This window comes from Anarrhichthys ocellatus, unplaced genomic scaffold (assembly GCF_004355925.1).
Source record: "Anarrhichthys ocellatus isolate YVR2014 unplaced genomic scaffold, GSC_Weel_1.0 scaffold9, whole genome shotgun sequence".
NCBI classification, from domain to species: domain Eukaryota; kingdom Metazoa; phylum Chordata; class Actinopteri; order Perciformes; family Anarhichadidae; genus Anarrhichthys; species Anarrhichthys ocellatus.
The window spans coordinates 6,136,118-6,155,767 of NW_022280039.1; the positions used below are offsets into that span (position 1 = coordinate 6,136,118).

Here is a 19,650-nt window from a genome sequence, read left to right on the forward strand (position 1 = left end):
CACACACACACACACACACACACACACACACACACACACACACACACACACACACACACACACAATGTAAACTTTCCATGACAGCATAGAGCAGCATTAGGTCAAATTATGAATAACCCGTGAAAGTTCACAAACCAGTTGCAGATGTAGCTCAAGTTGGTCAGATATATGCAGTATAACTATCATTTCTTTAATATTCATAACTAGCCTCTCAGGAGCAGCTAAAAGGCCGGATACTGAGTTAATCATCGCAAAACTGAGAGTGTGTTTGAGTATATGTAACGTTATGGGGGGCCATAGCACCCCCAACCCCCGCAGCCATTCAGAGGAAATACTCGGCACTGTACTTGTAAGACTGTGTACAACTGTGACAATGTAATAAACAGCGAATAAATTATATTCACTTCTCCACAGTCGACTAGTGGAGCCAAACAGACTGAGCAGCATCACTGTGGTCGGCAGCCTGTGCCAGTGAACCGGTTAACGGTACCGTTAGCTTTATTAGCTTCAACAAAGCTAGCTTGTTAGCTTGCACTTTACCAGTTGTCTTGACTTGCCTGCACCTTGATTTCCGCTAACCTAAGTGATAAGCTGCTAAACAAAAGACAGTTAGAGGACAATAAAACTGACGCTGTTGAGACAGTGAGTACACAAAAGGGGAATCTGCACATACCTTCAACCTGCTATGCCCACCACAGACCTCAACAACCTTGGTTTCCCTTTAAAAACAGCGATTTCTTAGCAGACGAGGCTAGCGGCATAAATGACTTCCGGCTGTGCATTTCAAAATAAGACATAATGATAGTTTCACAGTGAGAATGGCTTTTAGGAAATTATTCAAAACATTATTTGTTTCATTTTACAAACTCATTCCGTTCATGATAAGAGTAGAAATATAGATGTTCTGCAAAACGTATTTACATGAACAAAACAATTGATACATTGGAAGAATCCCCATCAGCGAATGTGTGCCCCAGGAATTAAAAAAGCCTTCGGTGCCAGCTGGAATAAAATCACCTTACATGTCAGTTTAATTTAAATCAACAGTTTCACTACGTGTTCAACCGGGTTGATCTTTTTAACATTATTTGTTTTAATGAATATGATGCTTTTATTTTCGCACAATCTCTGGTTTTATTGTGATGTAACTAACAGGCCTGCTGGGCGACAGACACCTCCATAGTTTTTGATGAGAATGTCCACTGAGATGTTTAACTTATAACACATAAGAGGAACGTGAATGTTTCTCTTATACCCTTTTTAAAATTATGTTTCAAAAAATGCCCACGAAACGTGTTTGTAGGACAACAAATCTGGAATAGGATATCAAATGTCATATTTTAACTGGAAAAACCTCGCTGGCACCGACCCACATTTATGATGAGAGAAGTACAATTTTAACCGCATCCATTGCAGTCATCTTTACGTGTCAAAGCAGGGAGGCACAGGTGTAATTAATAGCAGTATTTGGCTCTGACACACAAGATTCCCACCCACACGTAACAGTTATCCAATCAAAGCTTCAGCTGCTCTCTTGTGGGTTAGACTTCATGAAGTAGAAAACAAATTAATACTGAGATGGAATATGATAGGCAGTTAAGTGGAATAACAAAAAGTCAAATGTAAAAGCCATTTTAAAATTTGTTTTCCTTTTCCATTTTTGAAATTCAATTATTATTACAGAACATCATTTAAAGTGAAAATATCTTGAAATGCAACAGTATTTTTTTCTTTTACTTTTGAAGGTATCATTTAAAATGAAAATATAATTAATCAATTTATATTTGATCAATGTATTCATTGATTAAAACTACATTTTCTGTGATTATTCCAGTGGCAAGCAAATGCAAGCACGTTTCATTTATTGTTTCTTTTAATCTCAGCAGCTTGAGTCAAATTAATAATATAATTTCTTCCTTTTTTTAAATGAGTTTGTATAAACATGTGGTAGTAGTAACCCACTTGTCCGTAGAACCTCCAGCTGTCACAAACTATTTTATTTGGAAGGCAGGACGGTGATGAAACCTTGACATTTGACTTAGTTGGAAAAGCACTGGGGTCAATGGCTCTGCTCTATTCAAGTGCCACCAACTGTGTGATCAGCACAGAACAAAAATGAACATCAATGTGGTGTATTCAATTGAGGGTGACTAGGAAAAGCTCAACTACTGACATTATGTATTTTATACATGGCTAGCACTTATTTTTATTGGCTTGGTCTTGATGCAGCATAAACATGGCATACATACAGTAATATACAGGACATCACCTGAGTCATATTCAATTTTCCAACCTCAACAATATTACACTGTCAGTACCGTCACTCAGCAAAATGACAAAGCGAGTACATTGTGAGGTTTGGATTATCGTCTTGCCAATGATATTACCATCTGCTGGAGAGAGCCGACAACAACAGATAACGTTCCACTGATTTCTACAACGTGCTAATGTGAGGCACATATACCAAACCTGGAAATGTAGCTGCAGACAATTCATCCATTATTCAAAACAAGTCTTTTTGCTTCTCTTGAATGCTGTCACCTTCACAGTTTAAGTCATTTAAATTGTCAACATTTGTCCGGTGAATCTTAAAAGTGAAAATGTTTTTGGGAAAACACATTTAGTTGAGAAAACAGAAACTAGATGCCCAGTGGCTGCTTATTTTGAGCAAAGCCTGTATGTGTATAATGACATCAGCAAAGGTCAAGTTCAACAGTAGCATTTATTGTAACTGAACAATCTGTGTTTGGATTTTCCACAGAGAATTTACAAGGCTTTATAAACCTACATGAAGGATTATAACCGACATTCTTGTTTTGCTATAAGCAGCTTTGAAGGGACTGCAAAATGTGATCCGTAAATCTTGCGAACAACACAGTGAGTGACAGGAAACGTTAGAACTCAAAAGCAGATACCATTAAGCCTGGAACAGAGATTCCATTTATGCTTTGTTTTACAATCTTGCTTCCTGGACTGGATCAATAAGGAAAAAAATGTTGAATCAAAATCAAAATTGACTTATTTCTTCTGCATGATAATAATTGGAGTAAGACTGACACACACCCACTGAACAGCATGGGTTGCTTCCCCTCTCTAGTAAATAGAAATCACCATGAGACATTGTTTTTGTGCATCCATAACATTTGTAATGTAATTTGGTTTGTATGAAACAAACTCTTTACTTGATGTATATCATGTGTGTCTAAAACCCCAAAAGCTGAGACCTGTCATTCTGTAGGCCTTTATCACATCATATATCATATTAACATTTGCATTGTTTCACTGTGGCCTCATCTGCATGGTGTGACCCTGTGGTATGACAAATCCAGTTCACCTCTTGTTCTGTTGACACACTACACTAACAAGACTAGCTTAAGTCTGGTAGCTCTATTTAAATGTCACTGCTTTAACAACTTAAATCCGTACTTGTTTTAACTAGTCAGTGGTGGTTGGGAACAGGAAAGTAAATAAAGATTAATACTGTATGGTTCATAATGTCTTCAGCCAGTTGCCTTGCACGTCATTTCTGGTCAGGTGGCTCTGTTAATCAGCAGGACTATAATCTGATATCCAATAAGAGGATTCAGTTGTAAGCAAAGTTATGTTTCTTATTCCATCTGGTTAAATCACTGTGCCTGTTAGTTATGATAATGTTTTTAATGACATGCCACAACTTTATTGATATATGGGTTTCATATACATTATTTCCTGGAGTCTGTGGCCTTGACTCACTTTAACTTCTGAAGAATCCTGCACCCCCTCTGAATCAGGAAGTAGGCTAAGGCTTAAAGCCTTTATCCTCTTTTATGAATCTACCAGCCTTCCTTTGTTACCCTCCAGTATCTGAATTTTAAAGTATTACACAATAATAACCAACACACACACAATTTATTGTATATTTAAAATAGTACACATAACCCTGAAAATAAAAATAGAAAATTGCAAAGTATTTTGTAAAAGAAAATCCTCACAAAATGTTTTCCTCATGCAAAACAAAAGACTGAAAACATGCAATAATATTTTCCAATCATAACCTTCCAGTATGACTTCCTTGGGGATTGCAAAATTATTAACGTATTGCACAGTGTCTATGCATTCATAAATACATGTGACAAAAACAATACTGATTCTTAGTCTATTCTGTCTTTAAGTTACCCAAATCAGCTGTAGGTACTATCAACTCACATCATGTAGCTTATCAACTAAAAGGGGGTGAATTCATGATGTGTATTTGTAGAGGAATGCCACACAGCCAACCTCATGTCAGTCAGGCAGCTCAGCCGGGGATAATGGTATTTAGATGTCCTGTAAGCATGCGGATCCTCTCAGTCAGCAACATTAATGGGGCCATGAGGCATCCTGCTCATGTCCTCCATGCTTAGGTAAAGGGGGTATTAGACTGCAGTAATGCTGGCAGGTCTGATGGCTCTGTCTGTTGTGTAGTCTTGGGGGGATCGTCATGGAGAGCAAAAGCAAGGTGGCCAACATGTGGAATAGAAGGCAGAGTCTCTTCCCCAACTACAAAGTAGCAGATTTAGACATTAATCGAAGACCCTCGGAGATTGCTTATCCACTTGCCAAAGAAAGCTGTGTGAAGACATGGAACTCCATGCAGGAGCTGAACAGAGACATCTACGACATTTATGCAGAGTATGAAGATGAAGAGGATGACTGTAGTCCGTACGGCTTCCTCAAGCAGAATGCATCCCCCAAGAAGAACTACATGATCAACATCAATGTAGGGGGGAAACTCTACCAGATAGCCTACAAGACGGCCGCCAAGTATCCCAAGACCAGAATAGGACGACTGGCCACCTACACGGACCACAACATGAAGCTGGACCTGTGCGATGACTACACTGTCACAAACAATGAGTTCTTCTTTGACAGGGACCCAGATGTCTTCCACAGCATCTTCAACTTCTACAGGACTGGTGTGCTGTGGATCAAGGATGAGTTGTGTCCCCGCAACTTCCTGGAGGAGATCAACTACTGGGGCGTGAGGATCAAGAACACCCACCGCTGCTGCCGCATCTCTTTCGAGGAGAGGCAGGATGAACTGAACGAGCAGCTGAAGATCCAGCGGGAGCTGGAGGCAGAGGTGGAGATCGAGGAGAATGAGGAGCTCTTTCATGACATGTTCATGGGCCAGACACGCAGGGTTATCTGGAACTTGATGGAGATGCCGTTTTCGTCTATCAAGGCCAAGCTGATGGCGGTGGTCTCCAGCCTGTTTGTCATAGTCTCCCTGGTGGCCATGACTCTTAACACAGTAGAGGAGATGCAATACACAACTCCTAAAGGTCAGCTCAGTGGTAAGACGTACTGGGAATACGTGGAGTCCGTCTGCATCGCCTTCTTCACCATGGAGTACCTGCTCCGTCTGATGTCCACTCCTGACCTCAAATCCTTCAGCAGGAGTGTGCTCAACACCGTGGACCTGATTGCCATCCTGCCTCAGTATGTGCAGGCCATCCTGGAGTTCTTTGACAATAAGGAAAACTACATGAAGCATGAGGCCGACATGCAGGCGGTGGGGCAGGTGGGAAAGCTGGGCCAAGTGTTGCGGATCATGAGACTGATGCGAATCTTTCGTATCTTGAAACTGGCGCGACACTCCACAGGTCTGCGGGCGTTTGGCTTCACTCTGCGTCAATGCTACCAGCAAGTGGGCTGTCTCTTCCTTTTCATCGCCATGGGCATCTTCAGCTTCTCCGCTATGGTGTACACTGTGGAGCATGACATGCCACAAACAAACTTCACCAGCATTCCTCATGCATGGTGGTGGGCAGCTGTAAGTACGTCGTTGTAAAATGTAATAGTGTAAAAGCCCAGCAGGGCAGGACTCGGAAGTTAACTTAGAGGGAAGATACACAGTATGGAGAGAAATATGGAAAGCACAAACATTTTAAAATCATAAAACTTAAATACATCACTTAGAAACAGACCTAAGTAACCTATTTATGTAAGTGAAAAGAAGTGCCCGGTCCTTGAATTACTTTAATGCTGATAAAGTCCCTCAATGGTGTGATAACTCCAGCACTACCTAGCTTACAAAACACAATGAGGTCAGCTCTACTACAGGATGGTTCCCCTCATGCTTTGGTATGTGTACCTTGCGTGGCCAATGGGAACATTCAACCAACAGATTGTATATTTAAATCCAATATTAGGTAAAACAGTATAGTCAGCTAACTTTACAGGGTTTCTCAGTGCAGAGTATAAACTAACAAGTAGGTCTCCAAACGTTTTGCTCAACTAGAACTCAAAGATTTCTGATTGTCTGGTATCTCGAGACTAGTGCAGAGGGGCTCCAGAATTAGGACTGGTTGATAGCCACAGCGTTGCATTGTGTTCTGTTAATTCTTTGTTTCTCTTTTGACTTTGTATACTTAATCTTTATTGTACTTACCTGTGTCACTGGGTAAAGAATATTGGGGATGTCCTGGCTTCCATTAGAATCTGATCCTCCTGCCTATACAGGCAAAACCTCCTGGTGGGTCTGAGATTCATGTTTCTCCATCACCACTGACTGCTCTCTTCACTCCGTTGCAGGTCAGCATCTCCACTGTGGGCTACGGAGACATCTACCCAGAGACAATACTGGGCCGTCTCTTCGCTTTCATCTGCATCTCTTTTGGAATCATCCTCAACGGTCTCCCCATATCCATTCTCTTCAATAAGTTCTCAGACTATTACTCTAAACTCAAGTCCAATCAGTACACAGCCTCCGTGAAGAATCGAGGGAAGGTGAGATTTTCCAATAGGACAGTGGACAAGTTTAACCGCTGTTTTGGAAGCCGCCAATATCCCGCACATTGATTTCTTATGTGACTTTTAAAAAATAAATATGTGATGTGTATGTGATGATAGGTGGAACAGGGACTAAAGATGAGGGTTCGATCCTCAGTAGTGGCACATCTGGCTACGTGTTTGGCAGCTTTTGTGGTTGGGATTATTATGTACAAATAAACTGTCAAAAAGAATTTGGAGGAAACTTGTATAAATCTATGCAAAACACATCACAACACACAATATTTCCATTTGATGTAATGGTGCACCTTTTTTCCCTATAATTATCAGGTGGCTTCAGTGAAGTTGGAACAAGCAGGAATATGCTTATTTTTGATATTGATTTGGTCTGGGGCACTAGGGATTGAATGACAAAAGCTTTTAAATTACCATAGCAGCTCTCAGGGCATTGACCTTTTTGTTCATCTACAACATTACTCCACTGAGTTTGGAAGATGTACTTTTCAGAGACAGCTTAACCAGGAACCAGCAAGGACCTGAGCAATTACTTTTTTCTATTTGCAGATGCCATGTTTTAAATCTGTACACTCACACAGGAGATCTGCTGGTGCAAAGTGTACTGAACCTTCAAATACTGGTGCTGCTTTTCATGTGTTTTCAATGTACTATAGTTCTGCCTATATAGAATGCACACAATGCAGTCTCATAAACACTGTCCTGTCAATAAACACTGTACTGCTCCTCATTGACTAAATACTACACCTTCATATTGACTGCTACTCAACAACATTTTGTCTCCCATGGGCGAAGAGTAGCAAACAATACTATTCAAATATTCAATCTTATATTCAAATTCTGTAAAAATGCTGAAGTGCCTCCAGTGAAGCTGTGGATCACAGAACTGACATATTGCACAGAGAGGGAACTAGATTCCTCTTGAATGATAAACTTGAGCAATTATTATTGGCCACCATTTATTTCTTTTCTCGAACACCAATCAAACTGAATACAACTCAAATCACAAGTAGTGATGGACGGGCGTGTGAATGATGGGTTTATTCCCCCTTTTTTGTTGTCTTTTTCCTTTCTCTCTGTCTTTTCTATTTGATTTTGTAAATTAAATTTAAGTAATGTAAAAAATGAAGCTATTCCCTTAATTGTACAAATGCCAAAAGTCTTGCACAAATGCTTTCAATAAAAAACATATTTTAAACATAAATACTGCCTCTTCATGCACGTTTCAGGATACATCAGACCTGTTAACCTGCATACATCTCTACTGACCTCTTCTGGATAACCTTTGCTATTGCGAAAAAAACCTCCTTGGTGCAAAAAGCATAATGTGATGTCAAAAAGAGGAGAGTCAAATATTTAACTGGCAATACAGATCGACAGCACCACAAACTACAGTGTCCAAAATGACAACGGCTGAACACACTTGTCCGACACAGTAACAGCAAACCTGATAATGATGTGAATGATAATCCTCATAAAGGTAAGATAATATAAATGTTTTTATATTACTCTCCATTTAGCAACGCTTACCTAATAAACTGGACACTCAAGTGTATGAAACCTGAGGTGAACAGTAGAGATATCAAAGATGCTTCCTGTCAGACCATACTGGTTTTAATAATGAAATGGGACATGTGGACCCAGTACAACGTCAGGACACAGAGGTTCGAGGGACATTAAGAAAGAAAAAGTGGTAACAGTGTTTTATGATGTAGAGAAAGTCGATGACATGTTATGGTGGGAGACAGTAAAGGTTCTAATTAGATTATTGCTTTTTTTTTTATTGGAAACATGCAGCTGAAATAGCATCACAAATGTTATACATGTGTCTTTCAGAAAACTCAAATATTAATTTAATATTTCTATATTATTTGCTAATAAACAAACAACATATTTATAAATAGATAAGATAAAATAAGATAATCCTTTATACAGCATATATACATTAAAGTGCAAACAAGAAACATAGTAAAAAAACAAGATCAAAAGCAAGTATTATAAATAAGTAAATAAGTAATAAAAGAGTAAAGAATATTAAATAAGTTAAAAAGTTAAAAAAATCCACAATAACTAAAATATTATATATACAGACAGAATACTTTTTGTATTGCACAGTGTATTTATATTTATAAACACATCGTTAGATACGGAAACATTTTTATTTGCAGATTATTGGGGTTTGTGGCAAAAAAGAGAGATATGATCCAGCCTGATGTATTTTATTGTAGCATGTTCTTTGTACATGACTAGTGGAACCATCTATAAATTGCCAGTGAAACTGATAGTTTATCCAGGAGATGGCAGTAGTTCTACCCCGGTATCTGCTGCAGTCAACCCTCAGAAGAAGAACCTTCTCTCACAGTCCTCTGGTGGTAAAGTGACCTCTGCTGCTAGCTGCTAGCCTGCTGTTAAACGATGGCTCCTCCAGTTGCAGTGTCGCCTTTGATTAAGGTTCGTGTTGCGGTTAATATTGTGAGAAGATGCTGCTCGTGTTTTACTGTAAATTACCTTTGCAGTCGTAGTTCAGCTTGCTAGCAACACACAGCACGCTAACCTGCTAGCCGTTAGCTGGGCACTATGCTAGCTTACAGCTAACGTTAGTGGTAACTGATCAACGTTAGTTTTAGCATCTGTGCTGCCTTATTGCTTTGTTTTTATCAATGCTTTTGTTGACTGATATTGTTTGGTGCAACGTGCATGGATTGAAATATCACCATCATCATTGACGTTGCTAATAGCTAAGAGTCGCACTGAGTGTCTCTATTGAATCGATGTAATGCTAGCACTAGCACTGGTTGTTATTAATAGAAATGTCCTTGGATATAATGAACATTCATCCACTAAATTATAAGACATTTTATAAATCATATCGTATCCTTTATCTCGGTGAAAACACAGATCACCGTTCGTTAATTCAGCTGTAACTCATGTTTTTGAATACATTTGTTTTCCTTGTTGTCGCCCTCTGCTGGTATTTACGTCACTAAAACTTGTAAATGTACTTTCCACTGATGTAGTACCGATGGATAGTAGAACTTCTTTTTAAATACTTGATTGAGGATTTGCAGACTGAAGGGACTGCACCACTGACATTCATTTGCATGGATTTCTCCTTTCACAGACAGCAAGGTATTCAGCTTTGATTGCTGGCATCATCTATGGCAAAAAGAGATATGGTGAGTTATTCTTATTAGTCATCATGCATTTAACTGGAACAGTGCACTGAGATAAACCCACCGTAATACACTGAATATACTAGTAATTTGTACGGCATAGGGGAGTACATTGGACGCTTTAAACATCGTCTAAAACCTGATTCTTACAAAAAGCATACAAGGTCATTAGCTTGAAACATCAGATTATGAACTCCAGTTGATTAAAGGGTTAAAGTGCCAAAAGAGGACAGACTACACTCAGTTCCTGCAGCATTTTATTAAGGATGATGTGACACTTGATGCCCTAATATAGGTAATTCTTGAATGGTGCATCTTAACATAATGTTACTAAATGTCATTTTGAAATACAGTCGATGTTGAGTGCCTTTTTTTTTTTAAATTTGTTTTTTTATGATTTTTAAAAAAAAAGAAACTCCTTATTTTCCTCAGATAATTTGAAGCCTATTGCAGCTGAGGAGAGGCGGATCGAGGGGGAGGAGAAAAAGGTTCGCGAGGAGCAGGAGCGCATCGCAAAGGAGCTAGCAGAAGGTAGCCTCTTAGGCTTCAATCCTGTCTAATACTTAGTCTACAGTTTGCACTTGCATACACCTGCATGCTGCACTGTTTACAGGGGGGGGGGATGCAATAATGGCAATACCAGTGTGTACACAATATAATAGTTTGTTGCATTGCACAAAGTGATCGTATAGCCGTTCAATGTAATGCACGTTATTTGTCAATTTATAACTGTAAACCATATTTGCTCTGTAAAATCCTAATTGTACTAATCTCACTTTTTTTTTTTTTTACTCTTTCCTTACAGCAAGTGAAGATACTATTCTGAAGTGAAGCTGGTGTGCTGTGTGAGGATGTCCATGTGCAATTCCCAACCTGTTCCTCCTTTTTTCCCGGAGTAATGATGGCAAAGTCGGGTACCAACCAGTCAAACACTACCGTGTTATGGACGTATTCACTGTTACCTTGTATAATACAACACCTCTCTGGATTGCCATAGACAATTATTTGTAGGTTAGTTGCATGATATAAAATAAAGCTCTTGCATTGTAATACGCACTCATAAGTTATAATGTTCATGTTGGTAATGAAACAATGTAATAAATACATAATTACATGATCACTGTAGTCTTTGTTTGCAGACATGTCCTTAGGTTATAATCAGTTTTCTCCATCAGCCACTGTTACAGGACAGGTATGGCGAACCTTATATTAAAATGAATATTATTTTGCCATTGTGTTTTTATTAAAAGACGAAGGTGCATAAATGTCATAAGAATCATTTCCAAAGGAAGCTGTTAAGTTAAAGTCTCATTTAATTATCTTATGGCGTATGTACTGTAGCTTTGTGAGCCCATGTACATTGAGATAGTTAACACTTGGCTTTCTAAACTGCATGTTTAATTAGGTTGAGAAACATAACGTTAAAAGGATTGGTCAGCACCGGCAAAGGGCTGAAACACAATAACTATCTACCTTTTATTTTCTTTGTGTAAAATGTATGGCATATAAAATGGTGAAATGCCCATTATACTTTCCTCTAGTTTTAGTCTGACAAATGGTGTAAAACCCCAAAACACTCGGCTTTCACAAAAAAAGGAAAAGCGGAAACTAGGAAATGTTATTTGCTGCTTAAAAAAATAACTAATTGTCAAAAGAGTTGCCCATTATCTTACTGTTTATTTACTAAACAACTCATTGTTTCCGTCCCAAGTACATTCCAAACCAAAAAATCTGACTTTACAGAATTATGGGTAAAATCATACATGACATTTCCCTTAAATCTAACTATTCCTGCAGTCCCTTCAGGGTCACAGTGAAGGCCACTACAGATATGCATGTTGCCCAGATGCTATCAACATTCATCTTAGTGAAGACCACACCTCATTTTATGGAGAGGTTTGTGTATTCCTCTGACAGTCACCTGCAAATATCAAGCAGTCAGTGACCTGACATGGCTGGAGTCCAGACATGCTGAACCTAAGCTCCAGATCAGCAAGTCTAGGATCATTTAAACCTAGCTTTTGTTTTCGGATTAGAGATGCAGGGTTAATACTGTTTACATGTCACACGACAGGTTGATAGTTTCGACAGCGCCGAATTATTATGTAGATAAACCAGATTCAACGGCCATGAAAAAAATTGTCACCAACAATACCAAGATTCAAATATATTTCCAAGACAAATTTAATGAAAACTATAACTGGTGGAGGGAAGGTTATGAAATAACAGCGCAGTATTGTCACACCAATGGATCACTGCGCAATCATTCTGTATTGGTGACAATACCTTTTGTAAAGAAACTTGCTCTTGTCCTTGTCTTTGTAAAAAAACTGTGTAAGCAATTTAGCTTGATCCTCTCTAGTGCACAAACAAATACAAAACAGTACAAAAATATAGTAGAACAAATGTACATATTACAGATAACAAAAGATTATGAATGTATCCCTTATTTGTTGGTTGATTATAACAGTTTCTGTAGATATCAGTTAATTACTACTCTCATTGCTCAGTGACATGTATTGTACTTCTCCTTTCATACCAATAACGACAAATTATTAACCAGCAACAACAAAATCTTATTTTAACACTACGTTTAACAAGTTGTCCTTATGGATGTGTGACACAGCTGGTCTATTCATTTGTAAATATATTAAAAAGGAGAAGTCTAGTGAAGTTCTATCATCTTTTAGTCAACAAATCCAACGAAAAGACATTTTACAGAAAAAGTATTGATATATGTTATTCCTCTGCTGTAGAGCTCTATTGTTGACCAAAATCATTAAACCAACTGTGCATTAATTCGCTGCTGAAAATAGTTCCAGACAAATGTGTGACTTCTGTTTGCTTTTGTGCCACAGACAGTGGTAGAAAAGTCAGAAAGTATTGAAAGGCTGACACATTGTTTGTCGTGGTCCTTTCGTGGGATTTGTTTACAATATAGTCATCCAAACCAAAAACAGCCAAATCCAAAGATTATATTTATGTTACGGATTTCCACCAAGACAGGGTGTGTTCAATCCTTACTATAGATCTCCACAAACCAATAAATCTACAACCGCTTCAGAAATAATGACATTTGTGATGATAATTGTATTCAATCACTTTTATCTGACAATATAAAAGTCTTTGAAATTACAACAACTATACACTATCAAAAGAGCTGATGCCTGTATTACTGTTAATTAGAGCAGGAGTATGAACAATAAATATATGCTTATAATGAGATTGGGCAGATCAGAGTTTACCCATAATGTATATTTATGTAATCAGCACATTGATCTCTATAAAATGTATTGACATTGTGCAAAAGTATTTAGAAACATCATATCAATGCTACCAGACTTGATCCTGGTCTAGTGCTCCCCTGTAAACCTCTCTGGCAGCGAGTACTGGCCAGGCCTTCCCCAGTAGTCCACAGCTCGGACTCTGTACAGACCGCCGACCTCCTGGCCCACTACAAAACACAACATGGTACATGGTCTTATTTCTATGGCTGGATGTCACGATGCCATACAGTTTGAAAGGTGAGGAACAATTCTGTTTTGTTAGACATTGCCATCATTTAACAATCCTTAAAATAATTAAGTGGAAATTCTTACCAGGCGAATAAACGTAAGAAGTAAAAATGGTGTCTTGAGTATTAATTCTGTTGAATTCCTTGTTGTCTGTGGAGAACTCCACTTCAAATGTCTTAATGCATCTGCAAATACGAATGAGTTAAAATGCATAAATCAATGCTGTCTTGTTCTTGGTTATGCATATTACATACTCAATTTCCACATAGTCAGTTCTGGATAATACTTTACATTTTCTTGCCGTGACATAAATAAAGTAATAATCATGTGCACCTACTTGGAATCAACACAGTGGTCTGACCAGACAATCAGGACTTGGCCTTTCGTGATCCTGATGAAGTGTAATCCGTTGATCTAATCAAAAGTCAAAAGCAGTTTAGAGTTCATCTCGTTTGAAATAGTCAGCTCAGTCCCATACAGGTCTTTTTCCTGTTGGCCGTCTACCACTTGCTTTCATCATAACACAAGCTTTGAGTTACTGTCATCATACCCAAATCATAAAATCACCTTCTCACATTGCAACTGGAGAAAATCTCACTCGTCTTACTTGCATTGACACAGAAACACACGCTCAACTCTACAGACTGACAAACAAGGACACAAGGTAGGATTCAAATGAAGATAAATAACATTTATGAAAAGCTCCGAGGTGGACTGTGAGGCACATGCAAACGAGGAAAACAATCACATTTAGTTTGACTTAACATTGTTAATGTGTGTTGGTACCGACCTGGTCTGGCTCTGCTTTGGGCTGGGCACAAACATGGACGAGGAGGACAGACGGCACAGACAGTTTGGCTTTCAGAGTCAGAGTGTCCGCTGCAGGAACTTCCCAGGGTCCTTCGACGTGAGGGTCCTGACACAATGACACATTGTTAGTGGGTCACAGCATGTCTAATAGCACTCTATTGAGAAGTAAAAGCCCAAATAGATCAAAGGAATCTGCTCTGCCTAAATGTTGATAGTGCTGGTGACAGCAAATAGATGTCAACAACAATTCAACAAGATTTTCATCCCTAAATACACCTCGTCTCAAAACAATTTGCAACTAGGATATATATATATATATACAGTATATATATATATATACAGTATATATATATACAGTTTAGAAGCATTTCATCCACGCTAATATGAGACTCTGTGTGCATCTGCCCTTCTTATAACTAACAGGAAATCTGAGAGATTGAGCACACCTGGCTTGTAATCTACCAAATGGTAAATTAAACTTACAGATATATGATCTTTATGATATCAATGTATTTTAGGGAAAAACAATATATTGTATTTACACTACTTAATACATGCACAGTGGTCACTGTATGAAGGATGCGATGTAACATGGCAAATTGGGCCAATCATAATACTCCTGACACTTGATGGCTAAGTTGGCTTTGTCACTATGGTAAAAACTAAAGTATGTTGAAAGTTGATTTAGATTGTTGATTTTAAACAATGATAAATAAACTGCAAACAAAAATCTATCATAATGTCAATTTGTATGATATTGTTCAGCCCTCCTGTTTACCTGCACACTCCTGAGGCGTCTGAACTGTTCTGCTGTTGGGTAGTCGGGGCTGCCCATGCTCTGCCACAGCTGGTACGGGTTGGTTACGTTGTTGTCAATGTAATATGTGATGTACATAAGACCTGGACAGCAAACACGAAGATAACAGGCAGCACTGACAGGCAGGCCTCTCTTGCAGAAATAAAAGACCTTTTTAAAATACGACCGTAACTATAAACACCTTTTAATCGACCGCAACAGTATCTTGTTAAACCTACCCTTCTGAGCAGCCAATCCTTTCAGTGAAATGGTGACGTCATCAGTGTTAGTGGAGGTGCTGTTGTCGTCACTGTTGTAGATCAGCACCGCTGCCTGCCAGCTGTCTGAGCCTCCTGCTATTACAGGCTTGTGGCTGCTGGCGAGAACTCCCACCGTGCTGTTGGTGCTTCCTGCTGAGCTCAAAACCTGAGCCAGGATCTGGGTCTCTCCTGAAAGTACATCATATACAGGAGAGGAAACGGGGCTATTAAAATACGACTGGGGAAGATGAGACGGCAACATCAAGGAGACCTGAGCTTTGCGTGTACAAGGGGCTGCTTCATAACTCAACCATACACTTCCACTGAGGCACATGTAAAACCCTGGAGATGTCACCCGTTTTAAAAGTAAAGAGATCGTCACCTAGCAAAGCCAGCAGGCCCATGACAGTGAGGACAGGCTTCCTGATCAGCTGGACGTGAGGCGGCTCGGTGTTGTTGACCTGGAAGCGGGCAGTCAACGTGCGCTGGGTGAAGGGGTGTGGGTGGTAGCTGAGGAAGGCGTTGTCGTTGCTGAGCAGGGTGTAGTTGATGGTGCTGTTTGGGTCAGCCAGCAGCAGATACTGGTGCTGGTTTATTACCTGTTGTAGAGAGCAGGACAGAAGACTGGTTGCGTGAAATTGTATTTTATTTTAAATTAATTTCTCATTTGAGTTGGCAAAAACAATTGCAGCCATTCTAAAATTCGGAATTAGCTTCAGCCATAATTTGCTCTTCATTTCAATTCAAGTTTGATTTTCCCTCTCTAGGTGATTTTCATGTTGCTGTCCTCCATCCCTTACCTTCACCACCATCGCAGCGTAGGTTACATCGGCCCTCCACTCCTGAGGCCTGGACCAGCCCACCAGCGGATCGGCCTCATCATTGTAAACAGGGAGGCTGTGGAACCGGGGGAAACGCTCCCGGATCTCCCCCACCGTCTGGATCTCCTGCTGGAGGATGGGCAAGGAGTAGCCTCCTCCCTGAGGAGCAGAAACAGAAAATTAGCTTCTAAAAATTATTCTAATTGCATTAGTTTTATAATTAATTATGCTAATGGTTGCATTACTAAATACAGTTTTACATAACTCAGGCAACATGTATTTCAATAACATCACTATCCTTGTTTTTGTTCTCGAAAGTGAATATATCAACTAGATTGAGTCTCCTATAGTGAAAACAAATATCCTCACAGCAATGAATATGACAAAACATTTCATATTTTTTTTAGATATGCTTTGAGTCCAGAAAAGTGAACCTTCTTGTGCAGGGCGATGTAGTCGATCCTGACCCCCGTCTCTCCAGTGAAGTAGTTGGTGCCGTTGTAGCAGTGCTGCAGCATGGCCCAGCAGTATGGGGAGTGTGGGGGAGAATGACAGGAGTCTCCTGGACCCCCAAACCTCAGGAGACTGCTGGCAGCACGCAGACCCTCCGAACAGGCATCATAGTAGTTTAGAAACCCTAAAGAAAAGTGTGTTGTACATCAAACTGCAGGTAGACATCAGTAAATAAATGAAGTACGATCTTGTTTAATGTCAGTATCAGCCAAATATAAAGTAAGTGTCCAATCATGGACGTACGAGTTTCCAATACGCATTTATCAAACATTTTCAGATTACTCACTTTATCTATGAGAGAAAGTGAGAGCAAAATTGATTAGCAACACATTTGCATTTCCTTGTACCAATGGCTACATTTAGCAAAAACTTCCACTTAAAATATAACTGACATGACATAGAAACGTCATGTAGGATGAACAATGTGTTTACCTTGAATTGACACAGTGACATTATCAAAGTCATGGTTGTTGGGCTCATTCCATGTTTCAAAGTTCCACTGAGAGACACTTCCCAGGCCATACTTATCTGTAATTAAACAAAACACGACATTAAATCACATTATGCAGGAAAGGATCACACAGTTCAGTTTAATTTCATTATAGTCTAATTATTGTTATGTTACATTAAACAAAAAAACATTTGCACGTACATTTAATTAATGTTTCTGTGAGGAAATTACAACCAAGGCTAAACTTATCCAATAATGTACACTATTTAACAATAAAACCTCAACAATCAAAAACATACATAAATATATATCTTGATATAATCTTTAATAGCAATCCCCTCCCAAGTAGGTTGAAATAACTGGCAATAATCATTGTAAACATTTACTTAAACACTGCTTCTCAATTGCAATTATTGTATTTTTCAGATTCAGGTTTTCACTGACCATGATTACGTGGTATGGAAAGCAAAAAACATAATATATAACAAAATAATATAACACAATAGTGAGAAAACAATGGCACTCACCGATGTACCTCTTGGCTATCAGATAAACCAGATTTCTCCACTCGACCACTTGTGATTTGTCCTCAAAGTCAGTGAAATAGTTAGAGACGCTGCCCATCAGTTCAAAACCTGACAACCAGATGTGCAGGACTTAATTACAGTTCAGATTTTAACAGTCACATGTCACAAGTGCATAACATAACATAACATAACATCTATCCTGTAAGCACCAATCTGGCAAACAGATGAGAACATGAAGGCTGGTGTGATTTATTGAGGAAGAAGATGACTTTAAATGTGGTTCAATACCTGGTCGGAGTCCATTAATCCACAAGAGTTCTATGAGCTGGTCTAGTTTAGTGAAGTCGTACTGGGGTTGTCCTCCAATATCTCTGCAACAATAAAATCAGACAGCAGTCAGTCATTTTAAGGAACCCTCAAAAAACCAGCAACTGATAATCATACGCTATGTGATCTTCAAACTAGACAAATACATGATATTAAGCGGCATGTTCTTATTATCACTTGCTGGTTTACTTACTGTGCAGTAACCAACTCCAACATCCAGTGGATCCTGACCTGCTGGATCCCTCCGTGGGGGACTGAGCCCACATAGGCCAGGTTCAGCTGCTGGTCCGTGCTCAGGTCAAACTGGTGGGCCTGGGTGTGAGGGAGCGGGGGACTGTGGCACAAAGAAGAGCCTCCTATTTTAATTTGTGATGCACCAGTGACACAAAAAGGCGTTTTAAAGATCGACTTTAAAGATTTATTCATCAGCTTGTTCATAGAATTAATATTAAAGTGTGGCCCAGTAAGAGTCAGCCTGACATGATTTAACTCTTGGAAAAAAAAAAAAAGAACATTTTAGAAAAGTCTTTGCTTTGTTAAATATGTTTACTTGGTGCAACATTATTTAATACGTTTTCTTAATAACAGATCTTCTGGTAGAAAACACGTTAATTTCTCCAATTCAACTAAACTGTCATCTTTCTCGCCACTTATTGTCCATTACTGTGTGTTTCGCTATCATGATTGTAAATAACAACCATACCAGAAACCAGTGCTCCTCCAGAACTGTTTGAGATCTCCCACTGGTCTCCCCACATCCACTGCGATGACGCATGAAGTTGCTGAAGTTTCGCTGACGTTAAGAAGTAACATAAAGACAGAGAAAGTTTTCCAATGCATGTCTGCGACCGAGCATGGCAACTTTGTGGGTCGCGCTAGTTTAATTGCTCATAAATGTGAAGTTTGTAACGAGGGGGCAACTTAACTCCAATAGGGATTAACGTTACACGTTATTTGAATGTAAATAATAAAAAGAGGCTTTTAACGTGATCCTCAAAACAAACGCGAGCGCGAGGAGGATGTCGCGGTCAGCTGAGCACGATGACGTTTAATGCATGCGACCCTGTTGGTGTCGGTTGTTGTAGTTTTGTACACGCGCTAGTGTTTTTGAAAAACAGACAGAATTGTTGACACCATTTTAAAATAAGCAATGACCCATTTGTGACAAAAGACTATATTTAGTATGATAAGGAAACGGACCACAACATTTGTTCAGATAGGTTTAAATCATTTAAATCTGGTATGGACACAGTTTGGGCAAGTAGTAGTCATTTTTTAAAATCAAGTGAAAAATCATAGTTTTATTAATGGTCAAAGTCTGGATTTTAAAAAATGCTAAAATTTTAATTATTATTAAATGTGTTTCCTATGAAATATTTACTTGTTAGTTCATTCAAACCAAATACTTGAATGTGCTCCTTGTAGTTCCTGAGAGTGTTGTTGGGCAGATGATTTTATTTAATGGTCGAAAATGCCCTAGAAATGGGATTCGGGGATTTATTTTATTTCCAGTACACACATGCAAGGGGCTCTTATCTATATATTCCATATAAATACAAGTTGCACAGAACTATTAGGCTTACAGAAGTCATATGACGGGTGAAAGCATTCGCGTGGAGACTCGAGGAGCCATTCTCCATTAGTTACATTGCACTTTCATGTAGTATAAAAGGAAGAAAGATCTGTTGT

The 19,650-nt window shown here is 39.0% G+C and overlaps 3 protein-coding genes and 1 long non-coding RNA gene across 4 annotated transcripts in view; 2 read left to right on the forward strand and 2 right to left on the reverse strand.

Annotated features, from left to right (window-relative positions):
• LOC116384741 (transmembrane protein 150A) overlaps positions 1 to 737 on the reverse strand; it is a 10,515-nt gene extending 9,778 nt beyond the window's left edge. Inside the window, exon 1 of the mRNA XM_031849682.1 lies at positions 674 to 737. The gene's annotated coding sequence lies outside the window, so the exon portion shown is untranslated. The remainder of the gene's footprint in view (positions 1 to 673) is intronic.
• Positions 738 to 4,582: 3,845 nt separating this feature from the next.
• Positions 4,583 to 6,822, forward strand: LOC116384569 (potassium voltage-gated channel subfamily V member 2-like). The gene is made up of 2 exons (XM_031849375.1): positions 4,583 to 5,794; positions 6,556 to 6,822. Exons 1-2 carry the CDS (start codon positions 4,610 to 4,612, stop codon positions 6,820 to 6,822), a joined length of 1,452 nt encoding a protein of 483 aa, XP_031705235.1. The 5' UTR covers positions 4,583 to 4,609.
• Positions 6,823 to 9,076: 2,254 nt separating this feature from the next.
• Positions 9,077 to 11,058, forward strand: LOC116384499 (uncharacterized). Its single transcript, XR_004212814.1, has 4 exons — positions 9,077 to 9,219; positions 9,890 to 9,944; positions 10,374 to 10,472; positions 10,747 to 11,058. It is a non-coding gene; the product is annotated as an uncharacterized LOC116384499 (long non-coding RNA).
• Positions 11,059 to 13,031: 1,973 nt separating this feature from the next.
• Positions 13,032 to 19,590, reverse strand: idua (alpha-L-iduronidase). The gene is made up of 14 exons (XM_031849237.1): positions 18,665 to 19,590; positions 18,155 to 18,295; positions 17,923 to 18,005; positions 17,635 to 17,742; positions 17,089 to 17,184; positions 16,578 to 16,780; positions 16,123 to 16,302; positions 15,705 to 15,921; positions 15,302 to 15,511; positions 15,045 to 15,166; positions 14,247 to 14,372; positions 13,794 to 13,870; positions 13,541 to 13,641; positions 13,032 to 13,395 (listed from the first exon to the last, which is right to left on the reverse strand). The coding sequence occupies exons 1-14, from the start codon at positions 18,799 to 18,801 to the stop codon at positions 13,295 to 13,297; spliced, it is 1,902 nt and encodes a 633-aa protein (XP_031705097.1). The 5' UTR covers positions 18,802 to 19,590; the 3' UTR covers positions 13,032 to 13,294.
• Positions 19,591 to 19,650: the final 60 nt, after the last annotated feature.